The 18,620-nt window shown below is 35.6% G+C and overlaps 1 protein-coding gene across 15 annotated transcripts in view; it reads right to left on the reverse strand.

Annotated features, from left to right (window-relative positions):
- Positions 1–1,099: 1,099 nt before the first annotated feature.
- Positions 1,100–18,620, reverse strand: part of TSGA10 (testis specific 10) — a 144,622-nt gene continuing 127,101 nt past the window's right edge. For 13 of the 15 annotated variants that reach the window (XM_045980485.1, XM_045980484.1, XM_045980481.1 and 10 more), the window contains 3 exons: positions 17,190–17,294; positions 16,864–17,013; positions 1,100–2,014 (listed from right to left, as the gene is read on the reverse strand). In XM_045980485.1, the coding sequence (XP_045836441.1) occupies positions 1,990–2,014; positions 16,864–17,013; positions 17,190–17,294 (280 nt within the window). In that variant the 3' untranslated portion in view covers positions 1,100–1,989. Of the gene's footprint in view, positions 2,015–16,859; positions 17,014–17,189; positions 17,295–18,620 lie in introns of those variants that run through there. The other 2 variants (XM_045980479.1, XR_006815292.1) reach the window with 2 other exon arrangements.

Consider the following 18,620-nt stretch of genomic DNA (forward strand, 5'->3'; position numbering starts at 1 on the left):
CAAGGGCTGAGGCTTCTGATGTGGTAGCTGATGACACTCTACCATGGGAAACAAAGGCAGAGAATGCAAGGGAGAGACATTGCTGAATTTAGTTGAGATCTACTGAAACACAACACCCATGAGATATTTAACTTGGAGGGTTAACAATCTTCTTTCAAAACACCCTTACTTCAGCAAGAGTGGAAACTTTGTATTGAACATGATATTTCAAAGCTGAGAGCTCTTTTTCAGATTTTTTTGTCATCAAGAAAAGAATATGTCTCATATAGTTTCTGCATTACGTATTTTACGGTCTCTACCATATCGAAAGGCTATTATATGTTTATCTGAAGTGATTAGAATCTCGTTTAAAATTATATGTGTTCTTAAATACTACCATAAGAAAAAAATCCTTTCTTTGAGTTTTAACACAGAATACAGTTGCAGTTTCCCAACCTTTGGATAACGTTGACCCCTTCATACTTAACATACAATTTTCCTTTAAATATTCTGTAATTAACAGCACAAATACAGTATACTTTGAATCAAATATGGAAATATTTTCTCATGTAGTTCATTCCTATTCTCTCATGCTCCTTTCCCCACATACTGCCCTCCACATACAACATATGTTAAATGCAAATGACAGGTGACACTCAGCTCCTTGTCAGCTCTTCTAGGAGGTAGATAGACTAAAATTAATGCTGTGGTGATCTAGTGCTTAGGCCACTGTATCACCTATTGAAGGTTAATTTTTCATATTTATCAATAATTACTTAATATTAGCAAGAACAATTTTTTGTATATTATTCTCTAAAATGTTTATAAAAAGGACATCTTAAATTATATACATTTTAAAACCAATCTGTAATGACTGTCTTGAACTAGATGAGTAAACCTCAGGGTTTTTAAAACTCAAACTAAAGTCAATATATAGCATGAATTTATAGTAAAATATCAGAATGCTAGTGATTAAACAAGACCTAAATCAGGGTACTGTTCTATTGTAGTGATACTGTAGAGTTAACTATATAAAATGAGAAATTGTCTACTTCATATGAATATTATTAATGACAGGACTTTTTTTTTATTAAAATGGAAAGAATACAAATAGCTCATATCAATCAGTAAAATACAGTAGTGTTCAGGCTTTAATATCAACATTAAATCAAAGCCTATGGAGAGAAAAGGTTAGATATTTAAGAAATTTTAGGAGAAATAAGAAAACGTCACTAAACTTGTTACTCTAAGTTACAGACACCTGCCACAGGCAAAAAAATTAAATAAATAAAATGGCAATTAAGTTGATTGCAGTACTTTAATATTGTAAAGAAAACTTATTAAAATACAGATTTTTAAAAAATCTTACATTCTTGACAATATAGCATCACCTACCTTTCTAAAAATAGTATGGGTAAACACAATTGCAGAAAATGTATGTTAATTAGTGGTACAATACTATGGATTTAAAAACTCTGAAACACTCCTACTATCTCCTGCTTTGAAATCAGATTATGGCCTGGAAATTATGTCAGGTTGGTCCCCAAATGGAATATTGGGTCCCAGGCCAGTATTAGTAAACTTTGCCTATTTTGACACAACTTCTCCAGCAATAAAATCATAAATCACAAAGAAAAAATTTAACCAACCAATTATTTGAGATATCAAGAAAGGAAAGGAAATCAGTTTTGTAAAAACACTTTGCCCTCTTTTTATAAGCTTCTTTATTTACTCCGGATAGTTAACATAACAGTGTTCAATAGTGAAGTAAGCAGATTTTACACTCACTATTACTGCACGGATAGAAAGAGCCATATGCATTTTTGTTTTTATAAGTCATCTCAGATCACTGCAATATGGCACATGAGAACAGAGATTCAGAGGCACAAAGTTAATAAATACATTTAACATTGTCAAGCATTCAAAAGATAAATGCAATCATATAGCAAAAAAAAAAAATCAGTTTGTAACTTTGACCTTTCCCAAGGATGTGAAGAATCTTTTCATGTGTCAGAAATCTCTATAGCAAAGATTCCTATGAGAGAGAAAAAAATTGCAGATTAATAAATTTAACTCAAAGATTTCACTGATGTACAACATGTATTCTGAAATTACTTTGTCAATACTTAAAAATTTTTTTCCCAGCTTCTGTGAAGGAAAACATAGACAATGTATTTTTTTCATTCAGCTTTCATAAACTGTGATATATCCATAACATGGAATAATATTCAACAATAAAAAGAAATGAACTATCTTTTTCAAAATTTTTTAATTTAAATTCAATTTGGTTAATATATAGTATATTATTAGTTTCAGGGGTAGAATTTAGCGATTGATCAGCTGCATATAGCATCCACTACTCATTGCATCAAGTGCCCTCCTTAATGTCCTTCACCCACTTACCCCATCCCCCTACCCAGAGTCCCTCCAGCAACCCTCAGTGTGGTCCCTTTAGTTAAGAGTTTTTTATGGTTGTAAATACAACTTGGATGGATCTCATGGGCATTGTATTAAATGAAAAAAATCCAATCTCAAAATGTTATACACTGTGTGTGATTTCATTTATATCACATTCTCAAAATGACATAATTAAAGATATGAAGAACAAATCAGTGTTTGCCAGGGAGAAGGAGGGGAGGGCTGTGACTATAAAAAGGTTATCATAAGAGGGAGCTGATGGACAATATAGTATAGTATTCTGCTTGTAACTGTGGTAGATGAGTCTTATGTAAAAAAAGAAAAAACAACTGCACATACATACATATGAGTGTATGTAAAAATGAAATCTGAATAAGGCCTATGGCCTAGTTAATCATTTTGTACCAATATCAATTTCCCGGTGTATAAGATATTGCCATTGGGGAAGTTGGGGTAAGGATATGTGAGATTATCTGTATTATTTTTGCAACTACTTGTGAGAATGTAGTCGTTTCAAAATAAAAAGTGTAACAAAGCAAACAAAGCTGTGGTGCAGACATACAAGGAAATACTGCTCAGCAGTTAAAGGGAACATGCAACAAAATCTGATCCATACAACAACCTGGATATATCTCAAATATATTATGCTGCATGAAAGTCAGCCACTAGAGGATATATATGTGATTCCATTTATAGGACAACTTTGTATATGTGCTGCCGAAGCGAGCACCCATTTATAGGACAACTTTGAAAAGTTAAATATATAGGGGCTGTTAACAGATCAGCTGTTGGGGAAAGTAATTAAATACATTGACTGTTGTCTAGGTAATAAGTGGCAGTCAAAATATACCATTAAAACTGGCATAAAAACAGACACATTGACCAGTGGAACAGAGTGGAGAGCCCAGATATGGACCCTCAACTCTATGGTCAAGTAATCTTTGACAAAACAGGAAAATATACAATGGAAAAAAGACAGTCTCTTCAATAAATGGTGCTGGGAAAACTGGACAGCTATATGTAGAAGAATGAAACTCGACCATTCTCTTACACCGTACACAAAGATAAACTCGAAATGGATAAAAGACCTCAACGTGAGTCAGGAATCCATCAGAATCCTAGAGGAGAACATAGGCAGTAAATTGCTCTATCAGTCACAGCAAATTCTTTCAAGATATGTCTCCAAAGGCCAAGGAAACAAAAGCAAAAATGAACTTTTGGGACTTCATCAAGATCAAAAGCTTCTGCACAGCAAAGGAAACAGTCAACAAAACAAAGAGGCAACCCACGGAATGGGAGAAGATATTTGCAAATGACAGTACAGACAAAAGGTTGATATCCAGGATCTATAAAGAACTTCTCAAACTCAACACACACAAAACAGATAATCATATCAAAAAATGGGCAGAAGATATGAACAGACACTTCTCCAATGAAGACATACAAATGACTATCAGACACATGAAAAAATGTTCATCATCACTAGCCATCAGGGAGATTCAAATTAAAACCACATTGAGATACCACCTGACACAGTTAGAATGGCAAAAATTAGCAAGACAGGAAACAACGTGTGTTGGAGAGGATGTGGAGAAAGGGGAACCCTCTTCCACTGTTGGTGTGAATATAAGTTGGTGCAGCCACTTTGGAGAACAGTGTGGAGATTCCTCAAGAACTTAAGAATAGAGCTTCCCTATGACCCTGCAATTGCACTGCTGGGTATTTACCCCAAAGATACAAATGTAGTGAAAAGAAGAGCCATCTGTACCCAATGTTCATAGCAACAATGGCCACGGTCGCCAAACTATGAAAAGAACCAAGATGCCCTTCAATGGATTAATGGATAAGGAAGATGTGGTACATATACACAATGGAGAATTATGCCTCCATCAGAAAGGATGAATACGCAACTTTTGTAGCAACATGGATGGGACTGGAAGAGATTATGCTGAGCGAAATAAGTCAAGCAGAGAGAGTCAAGTATCATATGGTCTCACTTATTTGTCGGCTTGGGTCATGGTCTCGGAATCCTGGGATCGAGTCCCGCATCAGGCTCTCTGCTCGGCGGAGAGCCTGCTTCCCTTCCTCTCTCTCTGCCTGCCTCTCTTGTGATTTCTCTCTGTCAAATAAATAAAATCTTTAAAAAAAATTATTAAGAGGAAGGTGACTACTGTAATAAAATACAAGCCTTGAATATCAAAAGAAATGACCAAAAGCAAAGAACAGTCAAATTGAGAAATGCAGTAAATGTCACATGGTAAACACAGTTATCATAATATGACAGAGCTGAGACCAAATTTTAAAGTAGTATCAATAATGTGAAAAAGCTTACCTCATCCACTATTTTAAAGTGGCTCATAAAGCAAAACTTAAATCCATACTATAAATAAGAGAGATACTTAAAATTCAGTGACTCAGAAGAGCTAAAAATAGAGATGGACAAAGATTTGCAAGGCAGATGGAGACATTAAGTACCTGTAACTCTAATACTAGACAAGTAGACACCAAGCCCCTCCCAACTCCAAAAAATTAAATGTATTGGAAAGGCACACTTCATAAAATCCACATTCCACAATTAAGATATGGCAGTTCCGAATATCCATGCAGCAAACAAAACAGCAAACTTACATAAAACAAAATTTATAGGAGATAGAAAAAGAAAGAAAAACAATAATAACAGGAGATTTTAAAGCACCATTCTTAGTAAAACAGGTCAAGTGATTAAAAATTAAGCAATGATTTATTCTTCTCCTATCCCCCTAACCCCCCATGTTGCTCACAAAACAAACTGGGGGTTGCTCAGGGGAGGTGGGATTGGGAGAGGGGGAGGGGGCTATGGACATTAGGGAGGGTATGTGCTATCATGAGTGCTGTGAAGTGTGTAAACCTGGTGATTCACAGACCTGTACCCCTGGGGATAAAAATACATTATATGTTTATTAAAAAAAAATTTGGAAGGGGAGGTGAACCATAAGAGACTATGGACTCTGAAAAACAACCTGAGGGTTTTGAAGGGTCAGGGATGGGAGGTTGGGGGAACAGGTGGTGGGTAATAGAGAGGGCACGTTTTGCATGGAGCACTGGGTGTTGTGCAAAAACAATGAATACTGTTACGCTGAAAAAATAAATAAAATGGAAAAAAAAATTAAGCAATGACATAAAAGAACTAAATAAAACTGAAAATGTAAATCTTTTATATGTATATACACACACTAGAAATATATACCTTGATAAGAAAGAATACATCTTTTCAGGGGCACATGAACTATCCACACAAATTCATTATGTAGTAAAGTACAAAGAGAACATCAGTAGTTTCCACAATAGAAACATTATAAACAATACTCTCTAATCACAATGCAATAACACTAGAAATTTAAAAATGAAATGGAAACACAAAAAGCTCTTCTAACTGGAAATGATAAGATTTTCTATCAAATAACTCTTGGGTAAAAGTGAAAACACAAACAGAAATTACAGAACTTCTAAAAAAAACATATCAGAATCTATGGGATACATTTAAAGTAATGATCACTGGAAAATTCATAATATTTATATCAATAAGAATGAAAGAATAGCAATAAATGAATTAAATTCCTAACTTAAAATACTGAGGGAACAAAACCAACTAAGTAAACATAGCAGAGGAAAGAAATAAGATAAACGAAACCATAAATTAGTAAGATAAAATAAATCAATAAATCAAAATGCTGTTTCTTTGAGGCAATAAACAAAGTAAACAAGTCACTAGCTAAGGTAACAAAGAAATAGAAGAGGAAAGCACATATCTACAATTAAGAAATGACAATGGGATATAGCTATTTATAAAAAGGAAATTTAAAAATTCATAAGATAAAGCATTGGTTACTTCTGTGCAAATAAATTCAAAAAGTTGGAGAGAGGCACCTCATGGCTCAGTTAGTTAAGTATCTGCCTCCAGCTCAGGTCATGATCCCAGGGTCTTGGGATGAGTCCCATCTTGAGACTCCAGTGGGGAGTCTGCTTCTCCCTCACCTTCTGTCCCTCCCCCACTCATGTATACATTCATGCTCTCTCTCTTTCAGTCTTTCAAATAAAGAATATAGAAATAAATAAAGAAAATAAAAGAAAGAACCAAGGCTGTGTGGTTTCACGGGTGAATGCAAACAAATCCTTAGAGATTAGATGATCACAAACTACATAAATTGTTTCAAAGCCCAGTAAGTGAAAACTCTCAAATTCCTTTTTTGCAGCAAATATAACACTGATATCTAAACTTGCTAAGAGAGTACAAAGAAAAAAATTATAGACCAATATCACAAATACTGATACACAAATCTAAAATAAAATGTAAGTGAACATTAAGAATAGAATACATTAAGACCAAGTAAGGTTTATACCATAAATTCAAAGATGGTTCAATATCTGAAAATCTTCTCAAATAATTCACAAAGTAATAGTTCTAAAGAGAAAAACCATATCTCTATAGATGCTGAAAAAGCCCTTGAAAAAATAAAACACCCATTCTTAATAAAATATAAAATCTTGAGAAAATAAAAATGGGCAGATATCATAAAACATTTATACCTCAGCCCTAAAGCCAGCATCTTACATTTACTCGACAAACCCTAGAGGCATTCCCACTTAAGGTCAGAATCAAAACAAGGATGCCCATTTTCTCCACTACTGTTTATCATGATTCTGAGGATACTAGTTATTGCAATTAATTAGAAAACACAATTCAAGAGATAAAAATAGGAAAAGAAGAAATAAAATATCTTTTTGCAGATGACATGATAACATATCTGGACCCCCCTAAAGAGTCAATGATAAAACTTAACAATAAAAAAAATCTAGCACAATAACGTGATGATAAATTAACATGCAAAAATAGCATTTTTTGAAGAGAAAATGAATGGGGAGAAAAAACGAAAGAAAAGCTATTTAGGAATAAACAAGAAATGTTCAAAACCTATATAAAGGAAACAGCAACTCATTTTTTAATTAAAAAAAGCTTTTGATTTTATTTACTTATTTATTTAATTATTCTTGAATGACACATGTGAGTTTGAAAAAACGGAAGGATATCCTTTTTTTTTTTGGTTAGGACAGTTCAACATTACCAAGATGTCAGTTCTCCCAAGTTAATTTATAAATTTAATGTGATTCTAATAAAAATTCCAATGGGCTTTTTAAATTGGAGCTAGATAAGCTAATGCTACATTTCAGATCCAATATCCTAAGTTTTTGTTGTAGTGTTCAACGATTCATTAGTTGTGTAATATGGAAAACAAACTCGCATGAAAATATAGGTAAATACTTAAAAGGAAGTGCTCTTATAGGCCCTAGATTATTGGTATGCTGGAGCTGGCTTATAGCTGATTATAAATATTCAGAAATTTTGTGAGCTGGTGGTTAAACTAGCTTGGTAGCTTGAAACTGTACAATACATTTATAGAATATATAGAATTGTGTAATCACTATATTGTACACCTGAGACTAAGATAACACAGTACGTAAACTACACGTCAAAATAAAGAAAGAAAGAGAAAGAAAGTAAAAAGAAAACAAGAAAGAAAGAGGAAACAAACAGAGTGGCTTCCTGGCCACAGTGTGCATATTTACACCACTGAAATTGGCAAATGCTACAAATCAGGGCTTCTCCCTTCCCTTCTCTGGAGAGCCAGTTTACCAGCAAACCATCAGACTAGTCCTAAAAAATGAAAAATATTACCAAGGCTCTATAATTAAAATAGTGTGGGATCTGAACATAAATAAACCCAAAGCAACAGAAGAGAAAGTCCAGAGAGAGACTTGAATCACCTGGACAAAATATTTTTTACTAAATAATCTTTGAAAAACTGGTTAGTTATTTGGAAAAAAGTAAAATTAGACCCATTTTAATACCATATACAAAATAAACTTTAAATGGATCAGAACTCTAAATGTAAAAAGTTATATATACTATATACTAAAACATTGAAACTAAAAACACTGATTTTCTCTATTATCTATCTGGGTATAAGGAAAGATTTTTCTAACTATAAACAGAAACTGGATGTTTAAAATATATTTAAAAATTTGACTACAGGAGGAGTCAAGATGGCGGAGAAGTAGCAGGCTAAGACGACATCAGGTAGCAGATCAGCTAGATAGCTTATCAATCCATTGCGAACACCTACAAATCCAACAGGAGACTGAAGAGAAGAACAGCAACAATTCTAGAAACAGAAAATTGACCACTTTCCGAAACGTAGGACTGGCAGAGAAGTGAATCCAAAGCAACGGGAAGATAGACTGCGGGGGGAGGGGCCGGCGCGGGGAGTGGTGGAGCAACTGAGCACAAAATCAGGACTTTTAAAAGTCTGCTCCATTGAGGGACATGCTGCAGAAGCTAAACTGGGGTGAAGCCCACGCGGGGTCACAGAAGGATCAGGGGTGTCTGAGTGTCGCAGAGCTTGCAGGTATTAGAGTGGGGAAGCCAGCTACAGAGACAGAGCCGAGGAGTGAGCTCTCAGCTCGGGGTTACCTTGAACCGGCTACAAGCTGGGTGAGCTCGGAGAGCAGCCAGAGGCCAGGGACACAGGAGTGATTGAGCACTTTTCTCTGAGGGTGCACTGGGGAGTGGGGCCCCGAGCTCTCGGCTCCCCCAGGCCGGAGATTAGGAGGCCACCATTTTCATTTTCATCCTCCGGAACTTTACGGAAAGTGTTCAGGGAACAAAAGCTCCCGAAAGCGAACCCAAGCGGCTTACTTAGCCCGCCCCCTGGTAAGGGCAGTGCAATTCCCCCGCAGGCAAAGACACTTGAGAATTACTACAACAGGCCCCACCCCCAGAAGATCAACAAGAACTCCAGCCAGGACCAAATTCACGTACCAAGGAGAATAGCAGAATTCCAGAGTGGGAGAAAGCAAAGAATGGAATTCGTGGCTTTCTCCCCATGATTCCTTAGTCTTGCAGTTAATTTAATTTTTTTTAATTTTATTTTTTTCTTCTAATAAGTTTTTTTTAACTTTTACCCTTTCCTCTTTTAACATTTTTTAACTAGTTTATCTTAACAATACCTTTCATAAAAAAATAATAATCTTTTTTGAACCTTCATTATTATAGTCATATTTTATCCTTCACTGTATCTAACTTTATTTTTTGTATACACATAAGGTTTTTTCTTCCAAAAAACTTGGGTACAACTTCTTCTAATAGACCAAATATGCCCTAAATCTAGTTCCGGGCTGGTTCTAGTCTCCAGCCCAAGCAAAATCTCTCCACTTTCTTTTTCTTTATTCTCCCAACCAACTTACTTTATCAACTCCTTTTTTAGAAATAAAAAAGGAGTTGATAAAGTAAGTTGCAAACACCAAACCAGCTCTATAGGTAATATTGAAAGGGGTCCTCTAAGCAAAGAGAGACCCTAAAAGTAGTAGATCAGAAAGGAACAGACAATATACAGTAACAGTCACATTACAGGCAATACAATGGCACTAAACTCATATCTCTCAATAATTACCCTGAATGTTAATGGGCTAAATGCCCCAATCAAAAGACACAGGGTATCAGAATGGATAAAAAAACAAAACCCATCAATATGCTGCCTATAAGAAACTCATTTTAGACCCGAAGACACCTCCAGATTTAAAGTGAGGGGGTGGAAAACAATTTACCATGCTAATGGACATCAGAAGAAGGCTGGGGTGGCAATCCTTATATCAGATCAATTAGACTTTAAGCCAAAGACTATAATAAGAGATGAGGAAGGACACTATATCCTACTCAAAGGGTCTGTCCAACAAGAAGATCTAACAATTTTAAATATCTATGCCCCTAACGTGGGAGCAGCCAACTATATCAACCAATTAATAACAAAATCAAAGAAACACATCGACAATAATACAATAATAGTAGGGGATTTTAACACTCCCCTCACTGAAATGGACAGATCATCCAAGCAAAAGATCAACAAGGAAATAAAGGCCTTAAATGACACAATGGACCAGATGGACATTGCAGATATATTCAGAACATTTCATCCCAAAGCAACAGAATACACATTCTTCTCTAGTGCACATGGAACATTCTCCAGAATAGATCATATCCTGGGTCCTAAGTCAGGTCTCAACCAGTATCAAAAGATTGGGATATTAAAAAAAAAAAAGATTGGGATATTTCCCTGCATATTTTCAGACTATAATGCTCTGAAGCCAGAACTCAATCACAAGAGGAAATTTGTAAAAAACCCAAATACATGAAGACTAAACAGCATCCTTCTAAAGAATGAATGGGTCAACCAGGAAATTAAGGAAGAATTGAAAAAATTCATGGAAACAAATGATAATGAAAACACAACGGTTCAAAATCTGTGGGACACAGCAAAGGCAGTCCTGAGAGGAAAATATATAGCAGTACAAGACTTTCTCAAGAAACAAGAAAGGTCTCAAATACACAACCTAACCCTACATCTAAAGGAGCTAGAGAAAGAACAACAAAGAAACCCTAAACCCAGCAGGAGAAGAGAAATAATAAAGATCAGAGCAGAAATCAATGAAATAGAAACCAAAAAAACAATAGAACAAATCAATGAAACTAGGAGCTGGTTCTTTGAAAGAATTAATAAGACTGATAAACCCCTGGCCAGACTTATCAAAAAGAAAAGAGAAAGAACCCAAATAAATAAAATCATGAATGTAAGAGGAGAGATCGCAACCAACAACAAAGGAATACAAACAATTATAAGAACATATTATGAACAACTCTATGGCAACAAATTTGACAATCTGGAAGAAATGGGAGGTATCAATAAATCTCCAGGATGCATTCCTGGAGACATATAAACTACCACAACTGAACTAGGGAGAAATAGAAAACCTGAACAGACCTATAACCAGTAAGGAGATTGAAACAGTCATCAAAAATCTCCAAACAAACAAAAGCCCAGGGCCAGGCGGCTTCCCAGGGGAATTCTACCAAACATTTAAAGAAGAATTAATACCTATTCTCCTGAAACTGTTCCAAAAAATAGAAATGGAAGGAAAACTTCCAAACTCACTTTATGAGGCCAGCATCACCTTGATACCCAAACCAGACAAGGATCCCATCAAAAAAGAGAATTACAGACCAATATCCTTGATGAACACAGATGCAAAAATTCTCACCAAAATACTAGCCAATAGGATTCAACAGTACATTAAAAGGATTATTCACCATGATCAAGTGGGATTTATCCCATGGCTGCAAGGTTGGTTCAACATCCGCAAATCAATCAATGTGATACAATACATTAATAAAAGAAAGAACAAAAACCATATGATACTCTCAATAGATGATGAAAAAACATTTGACAAACTACAGCATCCCTTCCTGATCAAAACTCTTCAAAGTGTAGGAATAGAGGGCACATACCTCAATATCATCAAAGCCACCTATGAAAAACCCACCGCAAATATCATTCTCAATGGAGAAAAACTGAAAGCTTTTCCGCTAAGGTCAGGAACATGGCAGGGATATCCATTATCACCACTGCTATTCAACATAGTACTAGAAGTCCTAGCCTCAGCAATCAGACAACAAAAGGAAATTAAAGGCATCCAAATTGGCAAAGAAGAAGTCAAACTATCACTTTTTGCAGATGATATGATACTATATGTGGAAAACCCAAAAGGCTCCACTCCAAAACTTCTAGAATTTGTACAGGAATTCAGTAAAGTGTCAGGATATAATATCAATGCACAGAAATCAGTTGCATTTCTGTACACCAACAACAAGACAGAAGAAAGAGAAATTAAGGAGTCAATCCCATTTACAGTTGCACCCAAAACCAAGATACCTAGGATAAGATACCTAGGAATAAACCTAACCAAAAAGGCAAAGAATCTATACTCAGAAAACTATAGAGTACTCATGAAAGAAATTGAGGAAGACACAAGGAAATGGAAAAATGTTCCATGCTCCTGGATTGGAAGAATAAATATTGTGAAAATGTCTATGCTACCTAAAGCAATCTATACATTTAATGCAATCCCTATCAAAATACCATCCATTTTTTTCAAAGAAATGGAACAAATAATCCTAAAATTTATATGGAACCAGAAAAGACCTCGAATAGCCAAAGGAATATTGAAAAAGAAAGCCAAAGTTGGTGGCATCACAATTCCGGACTTCAAGCTCTATTACAAAGCTGTCATCATCAAGACAGTATGGTACTGGCACAAAACCAGACACATAGATCAATGGAACAGAATAGAGAGCCCAGAAATAGACCCTCAACTCTATGGTCAACTAATCTTCGACAAAGCAAGAAAGAATGTCCAATGGAAAAAAGGCAGTCTGTTCAACAAATGGTGTTGGGAAAATTGGACAGCCACATGCAGAAAAATGAAATTGGACCATTTCCTTACACCACACACGAAAACAGACTCAAAATGGATGAAGGACCTCAATGTGAGAAAGGAATCCATCAAAATCCTTGAGGAGAACACAGGCAGCAACCTCTTCAACCTCAGCCACAGCAACTTCTTCCTGGGAACATTGCCAAAGGCAAGGGAAGCAAGGGCAAAAATGAACTATTGGGATTTCATCAAGATCAAAAGCTTTTGCACATCAAAGGAAACAGTTAACAAAACCAAAAGACAACTGACAGAATGGGAGAAGATATTTGCAAACGACATATCAGATAAAGGGCTATTATCCAAAATCTATAAAGAGCTTAGCAAACTCAACACCCAAAGAACAAAGAATCCAATCAAGAAATGGGCAGAGGACAAGAACAGACATTTCTGCAAAGAAGACATCCGGATGGCCAACAGACACATGAAAACGTACTCTACATCACTTGGCATCAGAGAAATACAAATCAAAACCACAATGAGATACCACCTCACATTAGTCAAAATGGCTAAAATTAACAAGTCAGGAAATGACAGATGCTGACGAGGATGCGGGGAAAGGGGAACCCTCCTACACTGTTGGTGAGAATGCAAGCTGGTGCAACCACTCTGGAAAACAGCATGGAGGTTCCTCAAAATGTTGAAAATAGAATTACCCTATGACCCAGCAATTGCACTACTGGGTATTTACCCTAAAGATACAAATGTAGTGATCTGAAGGGGCACGTGCACCCGAATGCTTATAGCAGCAATGTCCACAATATCCAAACTATGGAAAGAACCTAGATGTCCATCAACAGATGAATGGATAAAGAAGAAGTGGTATATATACACAATGGAATATTATGCAGCCATCAAAAGAAATGAAATTTTTCCATTTGCGACGACTTGGATGGAACTAGAGGGTATTATGCTTAGTGAAATAAGTCAGTCAGAAAAAGACAACTATCATATGATCTCCCTGATATGAGGAAGTGGAGATGCAATGTAGGGGGTTTGCGGGGTAGGAAAAGAATAAATGAAACAAGATGGGATTGGGAGGGAGATAAACCAGAAGTGACTCTTAATCTCACAAAACAAACTGAGGGTTGCTGGGGGGAGGGGGGCCAGGAGAGGGAGATGGGGTTATGGACTTTGGGGAGGGTATATGCTATGGTGGGTGCTGTGAAGTGTGTAAACCTGGCGATTCACAGATCTGTACCCCTGGGGATAAAAAGTATATGTTTATAAAAAATTAAAAAAATTAATAATTAAAAGAATTAGAATATAGGCTGTGTTCCTGATGAAGTCATGTAATTCACCAGTCAATTCAAGACTAATCCAATGTTTGCCAAGGCTTTACATTCACCAGCTGATGTGGCGCCACCGTGTGGTAGTAAAGTAAACACAGTTTAAAATGCAAAAAAAAAAAAAAAAAAAAAAATTGACTACATAAAAACAGAAAGTTTTCCATGTAAAAAATAGTTTAAGTAAGTTCAAAAGAAAAGTGAGTCAATTATCATATGGTTTCACTTATTTGCGGAGAATAACAAATAACACGGAGGACATGGGGAGACAAGAAGGGAGTTGAGTGAAATTGGAGGGGGAGATGAACCATGAGAGACTATGGACTCTGAAAAACAACCTGAGGGTTTTGAAGGGGTGGGGGGGGGGAGGTTGGGGGAGCCAGGTGGTGGGTATTATGGAGGGCATGCATTGCATGGAGCACTGGGTGTGGTTCAAAAACAATGAATTGTTACCCTGAAAAGAAATAAAAAAAAAAAAAGTGACAAAATGTAAGAAAATATTTGCAACATACACCAGTAATAAAAAGTTAATTTCCTATTATTCTTTTATAATGTGAAATAAATCTATTGTTGCTCATTAAATATGTTAGCAGAAAGCAATGTGATTCTTTTCTCAGCCAAGTCAATAGGGGGTGGGGATGGGAGGATAAAGATAATAGTTTACTTTCTGATAATATTGAAAAACTCATGTACTAAAAGTGAAAGTGAGAAATAAAAACTGCTTTGTAAATCCAAAAAAAAGTTAATTTCCCACATTTACAAAGAAAATTTAACAAACAGAGAACATTCCATTAGAAAAATGGGCAAAAGAAATGGCTAATTTAAAAAAAAAGATATAAAACAGCCCTTAAACATATGAAAAGATATTAAAATTCACTCATAAAAAGAGAAATGCAAATTAATACTACACTGAAATACCATTTCTTTTTTTTTTTTTTAAAGATTTTTATTTATTCATTTGACAGAGAGATCACAAGTAGGCAGAGAGGCAGGCAGAGAGAGAGGAAGGGAAGCAGGCTCCCTGCGGAGCAGAGAGCCCGATGCGGGGCTCGATCCCAGGACCCTGAGACTATGACCTGAGCTGAAGGCAGCGGCTTAATCCACTGAGCCACCCAGGCGCCCCTGAAATACCATTTCTTAACCACCATACTCACAAAAATTCAAGAACTTGACAGTATACTCTGCTGATGATGCTGTAGGGAAACAGGCACTTTAAACTATAGTTGTTGGTGGGAATGAAAAATACTACAACCCTGGCAGAGGGGGATTTTGGCACTATTTAACCAAACTATATACATACACATTCACCCTTTGACCCAGAAACCCTGCTTCTAGGAATTTATCCTGAAGATACACCTCCACTGATATGAAAATACATTCATTATAGCCTTATTTATAATTGCAAATTGTTGAAAACTACCTAAATGTCCAAATATAGGAGGTCAGTAGCATAACTATGATATGTCCATAAAATGGAATACTATGCAACTGTGAAAGGGAACAAGGGGAATCTGTATGAATATAAAGTGACTTCTAATAGAAGTGAGAAAAGAAAAGTGTAAAGAAACATATATAGTATGCTACCTTTTGCATATGAAAAGAAAAATATACCTGAATGTCATTATATAAACCATAAAGCAATATGGGGGACATGGGATGGAGGGTATATAGGAGAAAGTAACACTTCTCTGGTTATTACTTTTTGCAGAGTTTTGATTTTTAAAAGCATATTAATCTACATATTCAAAAATAAAACTAAATCAAGGAAAAAAACTAGGAAGGGGAAAAATGAAAAGTGAAAGCAAACTGAAGTAAATGAAACTAGTGTTATTTTAAACGCATATCACAATCACAGCAAAAGGGGAAAAAAGGAATTAATCTAAGTAATTTATAAACTCAGTATTTGACTGTATGCCCTCAAGATTTATGCAGAGTAGTATATGGAGACAGGAATTACAAATAGATCATGAACTTTAATGTTGGTCTATTTAATGTAGTGACACAGGTGAAGAAATTTCGAACCTATTTTAGATGGACTCTGGGATTGAGCAAAAGAGTAACTACGTACATATTGTTGATAAACATGATGTTGAGCCAGGGTGCTCACTGTAGAAGAAAGGACAATCAAATACAAAATGCAAAAAAGGAAGGAAGAAACCTGGGGAGATGGTTTGGAACTGGAGGTACTGCAGGTTTTTAAAATGTGTGTGTGCATATGCGTGTGTGTGTGTGTGTACCCATGCATGCACGGAAAGAAAACATGTAAAAGTTTGAGTACATAAGACAGCAAATGTGTTGTCTCAAACATAGAGAAAGCAAATGGAGTAAAATTTTAATGGCAATGAATATGGTTTTTTAAAGGTATATAGCTGAAAAAAAAGGTATATAGCTGTTCTGTGCATTATTTTATTTTTATAACTTTTATAAATTTGAATTTATTTCCAAATTCAAGCATTTGTACAAAATTTGTGACATAGCAGAATATATCTAAAATATTTTCCTCTGAAAAATAAACTGCTTTCCTAAAGCATAAGCATTTTATGGTGCTGTAATTAACCAATATTTTGTTAATGTAAGCATATGGAAAAATTTAAGTTCTAGAATAAGAAGAAAATTACATTTTAAATATATAACTTATATAAACATTAAGATCTTTCATTTTAGCAAATTTATATAAAATTAATGATCAAAATACTTTTCTGTCTATATACTTCATGTAATTGTGTTTAAATAGCACTATTAATGATAGATTGATTTGAGCTTCCTTACTTCCTCAAATATTCTATATGGTCTCCAGAGAATGGATCCTTGAACTACTTACTCTTCTAATGATCGATCTAGGCCTCGGTCAGGAGATCGATGGTGAGCACGTTCTGGTGAATGACATTTTGTATTTGGCTTTATCGTAGAACTCATATGATAAGCATTACTTGAGTAATTCTGGCGGCGAAGTTCTTGTACAGCCCTCTCCCTGAAGCAAAATAGTGAGGCTTTTAAGTTTTTATATCCAGTGATTTTACTAATACCATCATAAAACTGTAGTTCAGTTCACACTTTAAAAGCTATCATGAAATTATCAAAATCTGTTGTTATGTAAAAACAACAACAGTGCTTTCCAGACTGAACTCTGCATAGAGACAAACTTACCTTTCAAAGCGCTCCGTCCCTAGTTGTCGTTTGGTAATGTCTAAATCAGCTTCCAACTGTGTTACAACATTTCTGAACTGGGCCACATCTCTACTCTGGATGGCCCTGTGTTAAAAAGTACGAGTGACAGCTGATTAAATTTAAAATATGGCTAGGACTTACCACATTAAACCATGTTGGCAATGGTTGCTCAGTAGGAACCATGCCAGACTGTGATTTTCATGGATGTATTAGTACATCTAAAATATGCCAATTTTAGAAGTAGTAAATGTGAATATAGCCTACTTGAAAAGGCTAAGCTCTCTCAGTCCCATTCAATTAGTTAAATCTTCTCTCTCTGTTTCCCTATGTTTAGATGGGTAATATTATCTATTATCTATCTATATTATCTATTTTTTAAAGTACTTTAAGGTATTATGTACAAAGTAGTATTATAACCAAATAACACCATTATTAGTCCTACTATATATATTTATTAAACCAAGTGTTTTGTATATACTTATAATGAAATTTGATTCATGCAACTTATATTTGCATATACAAACTGAATACATATACAAACTGTAAAAAACAAAATGTCTTCAATTTAACAGGATCCTCCTTAGAGCCAAACAATGCCTCAAAAACTGTAATAAGGCACACTATCATACGGAAGATAGTGAAAGCAATGAATGCTGCTTGCACAGAACATTCTATCCTCTGCCTGCCGGACAGCACTGTTGACTGCTGAAATCTAAACTTTAGGGACTACGAACTTAAGAGTTTATTATGCTTACCAGTTCTAAATGATTGTACATTCTAAAACAGAATGCATCCCTAAAGGTGTGGGGGTTGGGCATATTTCACCAAGGTAAATTTCCAAATACCAGCTTGAGAAAGTGATCCTGCAGAACCAGTTGAAGATACTACAAAAGCCCAGCTACAGTGACTGAAAAGAATGACTCACAGCTGCCATAACCTGAAAATAGTTTCTCAAGAAAACTGGCCCTGGCTTTGCAACCCTTCCTCAGTCAGGGGGTCCTAGGAGTGACTGATTCCTGAGACCATGATTCCTATCCTGCCCCCTAGGTCCCATGCTCCGATGGGAGGACAGAGTTGAGGGGATGAAAAAGTGTTATAGATGGGACAGATAACAATAGAGGCTAAGGGTCCCCATCAGTTTTTGTGAGAGGTCACCAGGTTTAATAATAAAACATTCACTGTCCAGGCAGGCATTTCTACTACCTTCTAGCCAAGGGTCTTGTAATAAGATGGTAATGGAGCTAGGGATGCTTAAAAAAAACAAAAAACCCAAAGTCAGTGCTCTAAGGGAAGTCTTCAGTATTCTGTGAATATAAGAGTTCTTCCAGGTACCCAATATATACTTATAGGTACATAAGGAAATACTAGGTGACAAGTCTAAATACTAGGCAGCAATCCAGGTGGGTCCAT

This window comes from Meles meles, chromosome 16, assembly GCF_922984935.1.
Source record: "Meles meles chromosome 16, mMelMel3.1 paternal haplotype, whole genome shotgun sequence".
In the NCBI taxonomy this organism is placed as follows: Eukaryota; Metazoa; Chordata; class Mammalia; order Carnivora; family Mustelidae; genus Meles; species Meles meles.